Source organism: Heptranchias perlo, chromosome 9 (assembly GCF_035084215.1).
Source record: "Heptranchias perlo isolate sHepPer1 chromosome 9, sHepPer1.hap1, whole genome shotgun sequence".
Classification (NCBI taxonomy): Eukaryota; Metazoa; Chordata; class Chondrichthyes; order Hexanchiformes; family Hexanchidae; genus Heptranchias; species Heptranchias perlo.
In genome coordinates, this window is record NC_090333.1 from 50222361 (window position 1) to 50236110 (window position 13750).

Sequence of the window (13750 nt, forward strand, 5' to 3'; positions counted from 1 at the left end):
GATTTGGACTCCTGATAGAGTCCCTCTATGCTGGCAGAGCAAGAACAACAACATACAGAAATCCACACGTTTTTATACAGATGAATAGGGGTTGGAACATACTTAACGAGGGTCAACACCAATCATAAGCCGGGCATAGGTTGCCATGCGAGGTTACATTATTTCCGGCCAATCATAAATAATCATGTGCTGATCATGCTGCTGTTAGACATCAAAGGGGATAACTTCCTCACTTTCCAACTTGGAATGTTCTTCCCTGTTCCTTCTGTTCCTTATCTCCCAACCTGGAATGTCTTTCAACTTTGGCTAAGCTCGTTCCCTATATTGATCTGCCATAAACATGGAGACATTCAGACCAGTCCTTGACTCACATCAAAGACCTATCATTGATAAGACAATGCAGGCCTGCTGACTAAGCAAACATATGGCCCAGCAGGAGGGCCAGGCCACTTGTATCAATCTCAGTTACTAACTAATTAACCCTTTCTAACCATTTTGCATTCTGCTTCTTTGCCACGTAGACATTTTAATATTTTACCAAAAACTGACCACGTAGGGATTCTCAGTGTCACCTCTGGCTCTTTTGCCGATCACCTTAAATCTGTGCCCTCTGGTTACCGATCCTTCTACCACTGGAAACAGTTTCTCCTTATTTACTCTATCAAAGCCGTTCATGATTTTGAACACCTCTATCAAATCTCTTCTTAACCATCCCTGCTCTAAGGAGAACAATCCCAGCTTCTGCACATCACTGAAGTCCCTCAGCCCTAGTACCATCCTAGTAAATCTCTTCTGCACCCTCTCTAAGACTTGACATCCTTCCTAAAGTGTGGTGCCCAGAAATGAACACAATATTCTAGCTGAGACCTAACCAGTGTTTTATGAAGGATTAGCAATAATCTCCTGGCTTTTGTACTCTATGCCTCTATTGATGAAGCCCCGAATCCCATATGTATTTTAACAGTCTTCTCAACTTGTCTTGCCATCTTCAAAGATTTGTTCCTGCACACACTTTAAAATTGTACCATTTAATTTATATTGCCTCTCCTCATTCTTCCCACCAAAATATATCACTTCACACTTCTCTATGTTAAATTTCATCTGCCACATGTCTGCCCATTTCACCAGTCTGTCTATGTCCTCTTGAAGTCAGTTATTATCCTCCACATTGTTTACTACATTTCCGAAGTTTGTGTTATCTGCAAACTTTGAAATTATTCCCTGTATACCCAAGTCCATGTCGTTAATATATATCAAGAGGGGCAATGGCCATAATACCGACCCCTGGGGAACACCACTATATACTTCCTTCCAGTCTGAAAAACAACCATTCACCACTACTCTCTGATTTCTGTCCTTTAGCCAATTTTGTATCCACACTGCCACTGTCCCTTTAATCCCATGGGCTTTAATTCTGCTTACAAATCTATTATTTGGTACTTTATCAAATGCCTTTTGAAAGTCCATATGCACAACAGCAACCGCACTACCCTCATCAACCCTCTCCGTTACTTCATCAAAGAACTCAATTAAGTTAGTCAAACACATTTTCCCTTTAACAAATCTGTGCTGACTTTCATTTATTGGCCCATATTTTTCCAAGTACCAATTAATTTTGTCCCAGATTATTGTCTGTAAAAGTTCCCCACCACCGACGTTAGGCTGACTGGCCTGTTATTGCCAGGTTTTTGAACAGGGGTGTAACATTTGCAATCCTCCAGTCCTCCGACACCATCCCCATATCTAAGGAGGATTGGAAGATTGTGGCCGGAGACTCTGCAATTTCTACCCTTACTTCCCTCAGTAACTTAGGATGTATCCCATCTGGACCGGGTGATTTTTCCAATTTGAGTACTGCCAATCTTTTAAGTACCTCCCTCTTCATCTACATTGGCAACATCTTCTTCTCTAGTTGGTGGCCTCTAGTATACATCCAGTAGTGTAATAGCTCCTCTACTGTTCCTTAATTCTAACCAAATAGATTTTGTCTATGACCTCTCAGCTGCATCATCCCTTTCCAGTGCTACAATAGTTTCTTTGATCAATACTGCCATCAGCCCCGCCCCCTCCTTTCTTTCCTTCCATAACTTTCCTGAATATCTTGTAGCCAGGAATATTAAGTACCTAATTCATTCCTTCTTTGAGCCAGGTCTCTGTTATTGCCACTATATCATAGTCCCATATGGCGACTTGTGCCTGCAACTCACCAACCTTATTTACCATGCTACGTGCATTTACACACATGCACTACAAACTCATCTTAGACTGCCTTGCATTTGCTCCTTGTTTGATCCCTTCTATTTCTGAACTATTCTTTACTCTAGTGCTATTTGTCTCTCCCAGTCCTTTGAGCACCTTGTTTCTCCTTTCTAATGTTTCATTCTGGTGCCCAACCCCCAGTCAAATAAGTTTAAACCCTTCCCCCACAGCACGAGTTAACCTCCCCGTGAGGACATCGGTCCCAGTTCTGTTTATGTGCAACCCATCCGGCTTGTACAGGTCCCTCCTGCCCCAGGAATCTGAAGCCCTCCCTCCTGCACCATTGCTCCAGCCATGCATTAACCTGTCTTATCCTACTATTCCTATATTCATTAACACGTGGCATTGGGAGTAACCCAGAGATTATTACCTTTAAGGTCCTGCTTTTTAACTTCCTCCCTAGCTCCTGAAACTCTAACTGCAGGACCTCGACACTTTTCCTTCCCGTGTCACTGCTTCCCACGTGGACCATAACTTATTGCTGTTCCCCTCCCCCCATCAAAGCGTTCTGCACCTCGAGCCTGTTCTGCCGTTCAATTAGCGCTAGGCCATTTAGGAGTGAAATCAGGAAGCACTCTTTTGCACAAAGGGTAATTAGATCAACTAGATCATGACTGATCTGTCCCTCAACTCCATTTACCTGCCCTTGATCCATATCCCTTGGTACCCTTTCCTAATAAAATTCTGTTGACCTGAGTTTTAAAAATTTCAATTGACCCAGCATAGTCAGCCTTTTGTGAGAGAGAATTCCACATTTCCACTCCCCTTTTTGCAAAAACGTGCTTATTAATTTCACTCCTGAATGGCCCAGCTCTAATTTTAAGATTGTGCCACCATAGGAAATAGCTTCTCTGTATCTACTCTTTTGAATCTTTTTATCATTTTAAACACCTCAACTGGATCACCCCTCAACCTTCTCACTCAACAGAATGCAAGTTTATGCAACCTGTCCTGATGATTAAACTCTTTAAGCCCCGGTATCATTTTGGTAGATCGATACTGTACCCCCTCCAAGGCCAACAAATCCTTTCTGAGGTGTGGTGCTCAGAACTGAACGTAATACTTCAGATGGGATCTGACCATGACTCTGTGCAACTAAAGCATAACTTCTGCACTTTTGTATGCTAGCCCTTGCAATAAAGACCAACATTTCATTCGCCTTTTTGGTTATTATTTGCACCTGTGCATTAGCTTTTAGTGATTTGTGTTCCTGGACATCCAAATCCCTTTGCTCCTCCAGTTTCTAGCCTCCACCATTAAGAAAATATTCTGATTTTCTTTTTTGGATCCAAAGTGGATTACCTCACACTTCGCCATCTGCCACAGTTTTGCCCATACCAGAAAAGAGACTTATTCGGAAAATATAAGCACATGGGATTAAAGGGACGGTGGTAACTTGGGTAGGTAATTGGCTATGGGATAGGAGGCAGACAGTAGTGATGAATGGATGTTTTTCTGACTGGAAAGAACTATGCAGTGGGGTCTCCCAGAGATCAGCATTGGGACCATTGCTTTTTTTGTTATATATAAATGACCTGGACTTAGGTATAGGGAGTAGAATTTCAAAGTTTACAGAATGATACAAAACTAGGCAACGCAGTAAATAGTGAGGAGGATAGTAGCAGACTTCAGGAGGACATAGACAGACTGGTGAAATGGGCAGACACATGGCAGATGCAATTTAATGTGGCTAAGAGTGAAGTGATGCACTTTGGGAGGAACAACATGGAGAGGCAGTATAATCTAAATCATACTATTTTAAGGGGGATGCAAGAGCAGAGGGACCTGGGGGTGCATATTCACAAATCTTTGAAGATGGCATAACAAGTTAATAAGACGGTTAAGAAAGCCTATGCGATACATGGCTTTGTATATAGGGGCATTGAACACAAAAACAAGAAAGTCACGCTAAACCTTTACAGACCACTGTTTAGGTCTCAACTGGAGTATTGTATACAATTCTGGGCACCACACTTTAGGAAGAATGTCAAGGCCGTGGAGACGGTACCGAGGTGGTTTACCAGGATGATACCAGGTCAGAGGCTGGGTATTCTGCGGCAAGTGACTCACCTCCTGACTCCCCAAAGCCTTTCCACCATCTACAAGACACAAGTCAGGAATACTCTCCACTTGCCTGGATGAGTACAGCTCCAACAACACTCAAGAAGCTCGACACCATCCAGGACAAAGCAGTCCGCTTGATTGGCACCCCATCCACCACCCTAAACATTCACTCCCTTCACCACCGGCGCACAGTGGCTGGAGTGTGTACCATCCACAGGATGCACTACAGCAACTCGCCAAGGCTTCTTCGCGAGCACCTCCACCACCTAGAAGGACAAGGGCAGCAGGCGCATGGGAACAACACCACCTGCACATTCCCCTCCAAGTCAAACATCATCCTGACTTAGAAATATATCGCCGTTCCTTCATCGTCGCTGGATCAAATTCCTGGAACTCCCTACCTAACAGCACTGTGGGAGAACCTTCACCACATGGTCTGCAGCAGTTCAAGAAGGAGGCTCACCACCACCTTCTCAAGGGCGATTAAGGATGGGCAATAAATGCTGGCCTTGCCAGCGACGCCCACATCCCATGAACGAATAAAAAAAACTTCAGCTATGTGGAAAGATTGGAGAAGCTGGGATTTTTCTCCTTAGAGCAGAGGTTAAGGGAATACCTGATAGAGATATTCAAAATAATGAGGGGTTCTGATGGAGCAAATGGGAGAAACTGTTTCTTCTGGCAAGTGGGTCAGTAACCAGAGGTCTTAGAATTAAAATAATTGGCAAAAGAACTATAGGGGAAATGAGGAGAAATTTTTTCCACACAGAGGGTTGATAAAGTCTGTAATGCACTACCTGAAAGGATGGTGGAAGCAGATTCCATGGGAAGTTTCAAAAGGCAATTGGACATGTACTTGAAGGGGATTCATTTGCAGGGTTATGGGGAAAAAGCTGGGGTGTGGGGCTAAATTGGACAGCTCTTTCAAAGAGCCCGCACAGGTACAATGGGCTGAATGGCCTTCTTCTGTGCTGTAAGATTCTATGATTCTAAGACATTAAACTGAGGCTCTATCTGCATGTTCAGGTGGACGTAAAGGATCCCATGACATTATTCGAAGAGCAGGGAGTTCTCCCAGTATCCTAACCAATATTCTTCCCTCAACTAACACCACCAAAACAGATTCAATGCTCATTTATCTAATTTGTGCACAAATTGGCTGCCATGCTTGTTATAAAACAACAGCGACTACGCTTCAAAAGTAATTCATTGCTGTCAAGCACTTTGGGACAGGCTGAAGACATGACAGGAACTATCTAAATGCAAGTTTTTTTAAAAAAAGCTTAGATATCAGTATGTGGGAACTCCTTAATCCACAAGGCTTTGTTCTTTTTGGGCTGTGCACTTTCCAACTGAACCATTGATAGAACTCAGGAAAGCATATCGCAAACATTATATTGCTGTCCAGGGGTCTCTGTTAAAAAGTGCAAGTGTGGACATTAAGTGAGGATAGGATCTGGCAGGGACAACTGTATTGCCCCATCACAAGTGAATAGATTGCTGACATTCACTCTCAAGGCTTACAGATAAAGCATGGTCACTTGGGTAAAGTGCTGGAGGGTAGCTGATGATAGTGAAACCATACCTCGGTATGAGTCATCACCTTCAGTAGACGAGGGAAAAAAGTGAGGTTTGGGGGGGGGAGGGGGGGGTGAGAAAGAGAGAGAAGTCAAAAAAAAATGCCACTCTCCCAGCTTGCACCATTTATACTTTTCCCTTCAAGAACTGAAGTGCTCAAAAAAAATACACATACAGAAATTACCATACCGGCAGCTCACAAATACATGGAATAGCCACTGGAAAAAAAAACAGGACTTAAGAGTTAAATGCAAAATTCAAAACTGCACAAGAAACTGATAGCATTTGAGCTTAGCCCCACAAACAGAACTTGTCTCAGCCTTCCTTGGAGTGTTTCTTTAATAGAATGAACATCCACGGAAACAACCAGGAAGAATTCTGGCTTTTGAAGAACTGTTTGTTCAAGAGAGAAAGTGTCAAAAAAATCTGTACTGCAGTACCATCTGGTGCCCAAATGACATAATCAAGATTCTGCCAAGCATTACTCCCAATATGGGCAGCGGAGTACAAGCATTCGCAATGAAAGACCCAAGTCTTTCCAAACTTCTCTGGTGCTTAAGTATTTTATATTATTTTACTAATCCCATTTTAATTTGCAAGCCATTTTTTAAAATAAAGTTTAATGGAATACTGGGGAAAGATTCCTTGAACTGGTTGAAAAATACACCTCTAGTAATTTATTTTAATAAAATAAATATTGGGGCAAGGAAAAGGGATGAGCCAAGACCTGGCAATGGAACGTCGTGTTTGTGCCCAAGCCTCAGAACCACTGAAGAGACGGCGGCACCAAATTAACTGCCGAACACATTTTTATAGTCGGTCTGGCAGCAATGAACAGTACCACTGGAACAACCAACCTAATGCTTCCACACATTTCTTATTTAATATTCTTGGTACTTTTAGTTTGTTTTTAAACTCAGATTGCAGCTTTCCACACTCTGTATCTGACAGCTGTTAACTAGATAGTTAACATTTTCAGTCAACAAAACGCAGGTAATGGAGGCTCTCTCTCTGCTTTCAAAATTCAACTAATTTGTTTTTTTCTGGAGTAAAGGCACACTCTTTCTTAGCTTAATGTGTTTTCTGAAATTTTTAGAACATAGAACAAAACCTACAACAGCTTGTAAACAGTAGTGTCTTTTTATCTCAGACTCATAAAAGGAATATATTAAAAGACAAAAAAGACAATCTAATGCATGAATTTAGACATACAAACTTTGTAAAATGTAATTTTTGTTTAAACACTTATTTTGAACATTAGAAATTCAGATAGAGAAAAAAGAAAAGAACTTGCATTTATATAGCTCCTTTCACAACCCCAGGGCATCCCAAAGTGCTTACAGCCAATTAAATACTTTTTGAAATGTAGTCACTGTTGTAATGTAGGCAACGTGGCAGCCAATTTATGCACAACGTCCCACAAACAGCAATGAAATAAATAACCAGATCAACTGTTTTTAGGCATTGTTTGAGGGATATGTGCAGACATAGAAATTTATAATGGAAAAAGTTGACAAATGTATGACATAAAAAAGTGATAACAGGAAGGAAAATTTTGTAGAAAGGAAGTACACACAGACATATCTCAACTTGAACTGTAAGACAACCCTAAACTACAATTGTAAATTTCATTCTTCCAAACTTTAACATGTATAACAATATGGTAAAATCCTAATCTTTACAGGTCTGTTGTGGAAACAATCTGGGTTGCTGAATTGAGCCTCATAAACATTAAAGTATAAGAGCATATGATGCAAACAAAGTTTGGAAGGATAAAATCTGCAATTGTACCTCTGTGTTTTTTGCAGTTCAAATAAATATGTATAGTATGAAAATTTTACAGGCCTACCATTACATTTAGCTGAAATCACAGTGACAACATTAAATTACTTGGTGGCAACGTTGGTAGGCGATATGGCTGTGAATGTACTCGGGTTGTTTGCAACCATCACTTACCAAAATGTAGGTCAAAACACAGAAAATCAGAGAAATTAAAGCAAAGGAAACAATTGGGCCCATCTTGTCTATGTCAGTGCTAGCTCTGAACTGGAGTTAGATGTGTAAATACAGAATTAAGGGCTGATTAGAAGAGGCGGAGGTTCTGGAGAACAGCAAATGTAGTGCCTTTATTTAAAAAATGATCGGGGAGGGATGTGGGGGGTGGAAACTTAGCTAAATATAAGCCAGTTAATCTCTCATCAGGACCACAGAGAACTCTAGAATCAATTATCAAGGATAAGCAGTGAAGCACTTAAAGAGATGTAAAGCAATGGTAAGAGTCAGCATGGATGTACAGAAGGGAAATCATGTCAGAACAATTTAATAGAATTTTTTAGTACGGTAACAAAAGATGCAAATAATACAATTCTCATACTTGGATTTGAGATGGACTGAATTGTGACTGGGCGATAGGAGACAGAGGATTTGTGTGAATTTGAAGTGTTCTGAATGGTGGGTGTGGCGAGTGAAGTCATGCAGATCTTGGTGTTGAGACCAGCACTCTAACATTTTCATTAATGACCTGGAAAAGGGTACCTGTAGCCTCATTTTACAGTTTGCAGATGACATCACAATACAAGTGGTTAAAATAGTGAAGAACGGCACCAAGCTACAAGAGGACTTGAATGGGGAAGTGGGTGGACAATTGGCAGATGCAACTTAATGTAAACATAAGTGTAAAAGCATGCATTTAGGGATATGGAATAGGCACAGGGATTACAGGTCCAAGAGGAAAAAAACTGACCAAGATAGATCAAGGGTCTCGGGAGTCATGGTATTGAGATCTCAAGACAATGTCGCACAGTTGTCAAAAAAGCTAATAGGATGTTAGGTTGCATAAAGATGAATGGAGTTTAGATCAAAAGTAGTAATCTTGCCATTTTGGAGCACTGGTCAGACTAGCTAGAGTATTGTGTTCAGTTCTGAAATTCACATGACAGGCAACTTGCATTTATATAGCGCCTTTAACGTACTGAAACGTCCCAAGGCGCTTAATAGGAGTGTGATCAAACAAAATTTGACACTAAGCCACATAAGGCGATGTTAGGACAGGTGACCAAAAGCTTGGTCAAAGAGGTAGGTTTTAAGGAGCATCCTAAAGAAGGGGAGGGAGGTAGAGAGGTTTAGGGAGGGAATTCAAGAGCTTAGGGCCTAGGCAGCTGAAGGCACGGCCACCAATGGTAGAATGAAGAAAATCGGGATGTGCAAGAGGCCAGAATTATAGTGCAGAGATCTCGGAGAATTGTAGTGCTGGAGGAGGTTACAGAGATAAGGGAGCGTTGAAGTCATGGAGGGATTTGAAGACAAGGATGAGAATTTTAAAATTGAGGTGTTCCCAATGTTGGTCAGCAAGCACAGGTGACGGGTGAACGGGGCTTGGTGTGAGTTAGGGTACGGGCAGCAAAATTATGGATGAATTTGTTTAAGGAGGGTGCAAGATGGGAGGCCGACCAGGAGAGCATTGAAAGGATGCATTCTCAGCTGGAAAAGGTTGAGGGAAGAACTAATAAAAATAAGAGAATTAGGAAATAAAACATGAGGTTAGGATCAAAGAACTGGAGAAAAGACTGAGGGGGGATATGAGTGAGGTTTTCAAATTAATAAGGCTCCAGGATGTAGAGGATCAGTCAGGACTATTTCAATTAGCATGACACAGTTGAACAATGGGACCAGAGTACAAACTGAGAACAGGGAGAGTGTAAAGAACTGTTACTTTACAGAGAGGGTAATCAGTTTTTGGAACAGCTTACCAGGAGGCTTAAGGGACAACAACATCTTGCATTTATAATAGCACCTTTAATGTAGAAGCACTTCACAGAAGCACAAGGAAAATAAACAGACCTGAGCCTAAGGAGGAAATATGAGACCTTTGAAAGAGGTGGGTTTTAAGGAGGGTCTTAAAGGAGGAGAGGGCTAGGGAGGGAATTCCAGAGCATGGGACCATGGCAGACGAAGGCACAGTTGCCACCAGTGAAGGCAGGATGGTGGGGCAAAGCACAAGAGACTAGAATCAGAGGAATTGAGAGTTGGGAGAGAAAGGGATCGTAACACTGGATAAGGTTACAGAGACAGGGAAGGGAGCGAGGCCAGGTAGGGATTTAAACACAAGGATGGGAATTTTAAATTTCAAGCATTAGGAACTGGGAGCCAACTTAGATCAACCAAGACAGGGATGATGGGCAAACAAGATTTAGTGCAGGATAGGATAGGCAGGAGAGTTTTAGATAAGCCGAAATTTAAGAGAGACTTGATGGGAGACTAGCTAGGAGAGTACTGGGATAGTTAATTCTGGAGGTGACAAAAACACAGAAGGAGGTTTCAGCAGCAGTTGGGCTGAAGTTGGGGCAGAGGCGGGTGATGTTACAGAGGTGGACGTAGGCGGTCTTTATGATGGAGAAGATATGGGGTCAGAAACTTAGCTTGGGGTCAAATAGGATGCCACGGTTATGAACATTCTGTTCAACCTGAGACAGTGGCCAAGGAGGGGGTGGAGTTGATGGTGAGTGTACCGAATTTGTGGTGGGAGCAGCGAAGACATTGGCTTTGGACTTCTCAATGTTTAGCTGGAGGAAACTGTGGCTTATCCAAGACTAGAGGTCAGAAGAGCTTGACAACATTGAGGCAGTGGAATGATCAAGCGAGGTGGTGGAGAGGTAGAGCTCATTATCGTCAACGGATGATGTCGACAACAGGTAGCACGAATCTGAGAAAGACGAGGGGAGCTAGGATGGATTCTTAGGGGATTTCCGAGGTGACAAGTGCAAGGTGGGAAGAGATGCTCTGTCTACAATTGGACAGGTAAGAGTGGAACCATTGAGCTGTACAATGGAGGAGAGGCGTTTAAGGAGGATGGTGCAGCCAACCACGTTAAAGTCTGCAGAGAGGACGAGGGGGATAATGCGCCACGGTAACTGTCACGAGAATGTCAGCTAGCATAGGGGTTAGGAAGGGAAGTTGAATTGTTCAGCAGTCGAATGTGCAGGAGGTGGGTCTCATGGATGAGTTCAGAGACAGTATGGGGGGATGGGATAGAAATTAGAGACAGAAAGGGATTCAGAACAATAGTGGTATGTTCGGGGGAGATTTGGCTTGCTGGAAAAGGATGGGGTGGATGGAAGCAGAAGATGTAGCTCAATGGATGGACTCTATCTTGGTAACAGAGTAATCCATGCACTCCCTCCCACTTGCTGGAGGATGGAGTGGTAGGAAACAGTAGTTGAAGGCAGCAATTAGCAGTAGAGAAAAGAAGTTGGGAGTTATCTTTGCTCCCCAGGATGATCCAAGAGCAGTGAGTGCTTTGGGAAAGAAGAGTAAGGCCCAGTAGAGCTTGGCATGGTCCAGCCAGATCTGGTGATGATGGCCAAGTCAGTGGACTTTAGATATGCTCAAGTCTGTGCCCCTTAAACTTGAGGGAGCAAGACAGGGGCCATACCAGAGGGAATGCCTGAGACAGGAGACAGTGAAGGTTTCATTGAGGATAACAGCGTCAAGGGTGGAGGTCAGGGAATCATTGAGCAAATCAGAAGCTGCAGGGGTATCATGGAGAATGGAAGGCCAAGAGTTAGGTCATTGGGATGTTATGAGTGACCAATGAAGGGATTTCTTCCAGGGGTTGGACGCAGTGTGATGTGGGGTTGAAAGTGCAATGGGGGATATGGGTGGTGAGGAATCTAGGAAGTGGTTGGAGATAGTCTTGTCAGTGATCATGACCACAGGAGATGGCAAAGTACTGTTGCTGCATTGCACATCTTTCCATTAGAAAGAGAAGTTCTAATATCAACAAAAGATACAAGTCAGTATCAATTTTCTGCATCTTGCAAAAATATTAGAAAGGCATTATAAATTGAAATACTATGAATCTCCAGAATAAATATTTTGAATGTTAACTGTTCCCTTCACATAAACATCTTGTTGGTACAACAGTTTTTAATTTTAAGTTAGATATTTGTTACATTCATAGCTTTTATTATGGCATTAACTCAAATAAATAGAACAGTTGATCAATGTACCAGTCTAAAGATAAAATGAGCTCAGGGCTTTTGAATCTGCTGCAAAAGCAATCAGGTTTTTCTTTTACTAAAAGGCAGATGCCGATTTCAACAGTTCATATTAAAACTGCAAAAATGTAAACTCAAAAGGAAAATCTGCAAATGCTGAAAAATCTGAAATAAGAACAAAAAATGGTGGAAATACATAGATGGAGGCTGGGATTGTTCTCCTTAAAACAGAGAAGGTTAAGTGAAAATTTGATAGAGGTGTTCAAAATTATGAGGAGTTTTGATAGAGTAAATAAGGAGAAACTGTTTCCATTGGCAACTGTTTCCAGAGGACAGACATTTAAGATAACTGGCAAAAGAACCAGAGGGGAGATGAGGAGAATTTTTTTAATGCAGCAAGTTATGATGATCTGGAATGCACTGCCTGAAAGGGTGGTGGAAGCAGGTTCAATAGTAACTTTCAAAAGGGAATTGGATAAATACTTGAAAGGGAAAAGTTTGCAAGGCTATGGGCAAAGAGCAGGGGAGTGGGACTAATTGGATGATTCTTTCAAGGAGCCAGCACGATAGGCCAAATGGCCTCCTTCTGTACTGCTGTAAGATTCTACGGTCTAGTAGCATCTGAAAAGTTGAGAAAAGTATCTGACCCAAAACTTAATCAATCTTTTTTTCAGATGCTGACCAACTTGTTGTTTATTTCAAACATTTTCTGTTACTAGTTTGATACTGGGCCATACAGACCAGTAGGGCCCCATAGTCAATCCCAAATCTGCACTCATAACTGGATCAGTCGGGGTAAAAACATTTGGCATTAATGCCCCTGGACTAGAGAGGGGGAGGGGGAATCCGCCCGAGTACTCACTTGCTGGACTGGGCGTGTAAATATCAGGCAAGGGCAGGATCCATCCCTGTTTGTCTGTGATGCCCCTCAGGGACGACACTCGTTGTGAATGCTCCCGAGTGAAGATTGGGCACTGGGAAGGTGCTCCCGAGGGGCTGCAGCCCAACAAGATCCGGAGCCTGAGGTGAAGCGGGGAGGAAACATGGGGATTCGCACTGTGAATCTGATGATATTTGAGGCGATTCCCGAGGGATCCTATCGAGCCCCGGCCCCAACCCTACAGTCTCATATGTGGGTCGCAGCGCCTCTCCTAGGCCCAGGCCTCGCCATACAGTACTTGATACCGCAATAAGCCTGATCCTGGCCCCGGGAGAACCGCCCTGTTAGTCGCAGTCAAACTGCGAGGCCGTCTCCTACCTTTAATCCCCGCCATCTTCCTGCTCCTCTGATTCTGCTCTCACCCTTCCGCTGGCCCACTCAGATTCACCCAATCAGCGGCTCCGCCACAGGCGGCCAACCAACGCCCTGCTCCGTGCCCGTTCACAGCCAATCAGTGAAGAGATACTGCGAGATCTCCAACCAATAGGCATAGACTTCCTACTCGTCAACTAGCCAATCATTACTGTCTTAACAGGCAGTTTGCCAATCATATGCAACATAAGCCTGCCCGTTCGTCCAATCATCGGGACCGTAGGGTCAATTCTGACCAATTGACGGAATTGTTGTGACCGACATAGGATGGATTTATCCAAATTAGATCCCCATCTACTACCCTCCATCCCCAGAATAAAGGAACTGTGATCCTAGGATAGCTTTGGCCAAAGCAAACAAATTGTAGGCAAATTTATTATTAAATAAATGTTCCAGTGAGCAACCTGTTTCCCTCTTTAAACAAAGGAATATTGCATTTAGAGACACAAAAATAAATTTTGCATTGGAGGAAATAATGGAAGTGAAAATTACAGGGTATGGTAGTGTAGTGGTTATGTTACTGGATTAGTAATCCAAAAGG

The 13750-nt window shown here is 42.7% G+C and overlaps 1 protein-coding gene across 1 annotated transcript in view; it reads right to left on the bottom strand.

Annotated features, from left to right (window-relative positions):
• LOC137325368 (leptin receptor gene-related protein) overlaps positions 1-13240 on the bottom strand; it is a 31540-nt gene extending 18300 nt beyond the window's left edge. The window contains exon 1 of the mRNA XM_067990383.1: positions 13156-13240. Coding sequence (XP_067846484.1) covers positions 13156-13171 — 16 coding nt within the window. The 5' untranslated portion in view covers positions 13172-13240. The remainder of the gene's footprint in view (positions 1-13155) is intronic.
• Between the last annotated feature and the right edge of the window lie 510 nt (positions 13241-13750).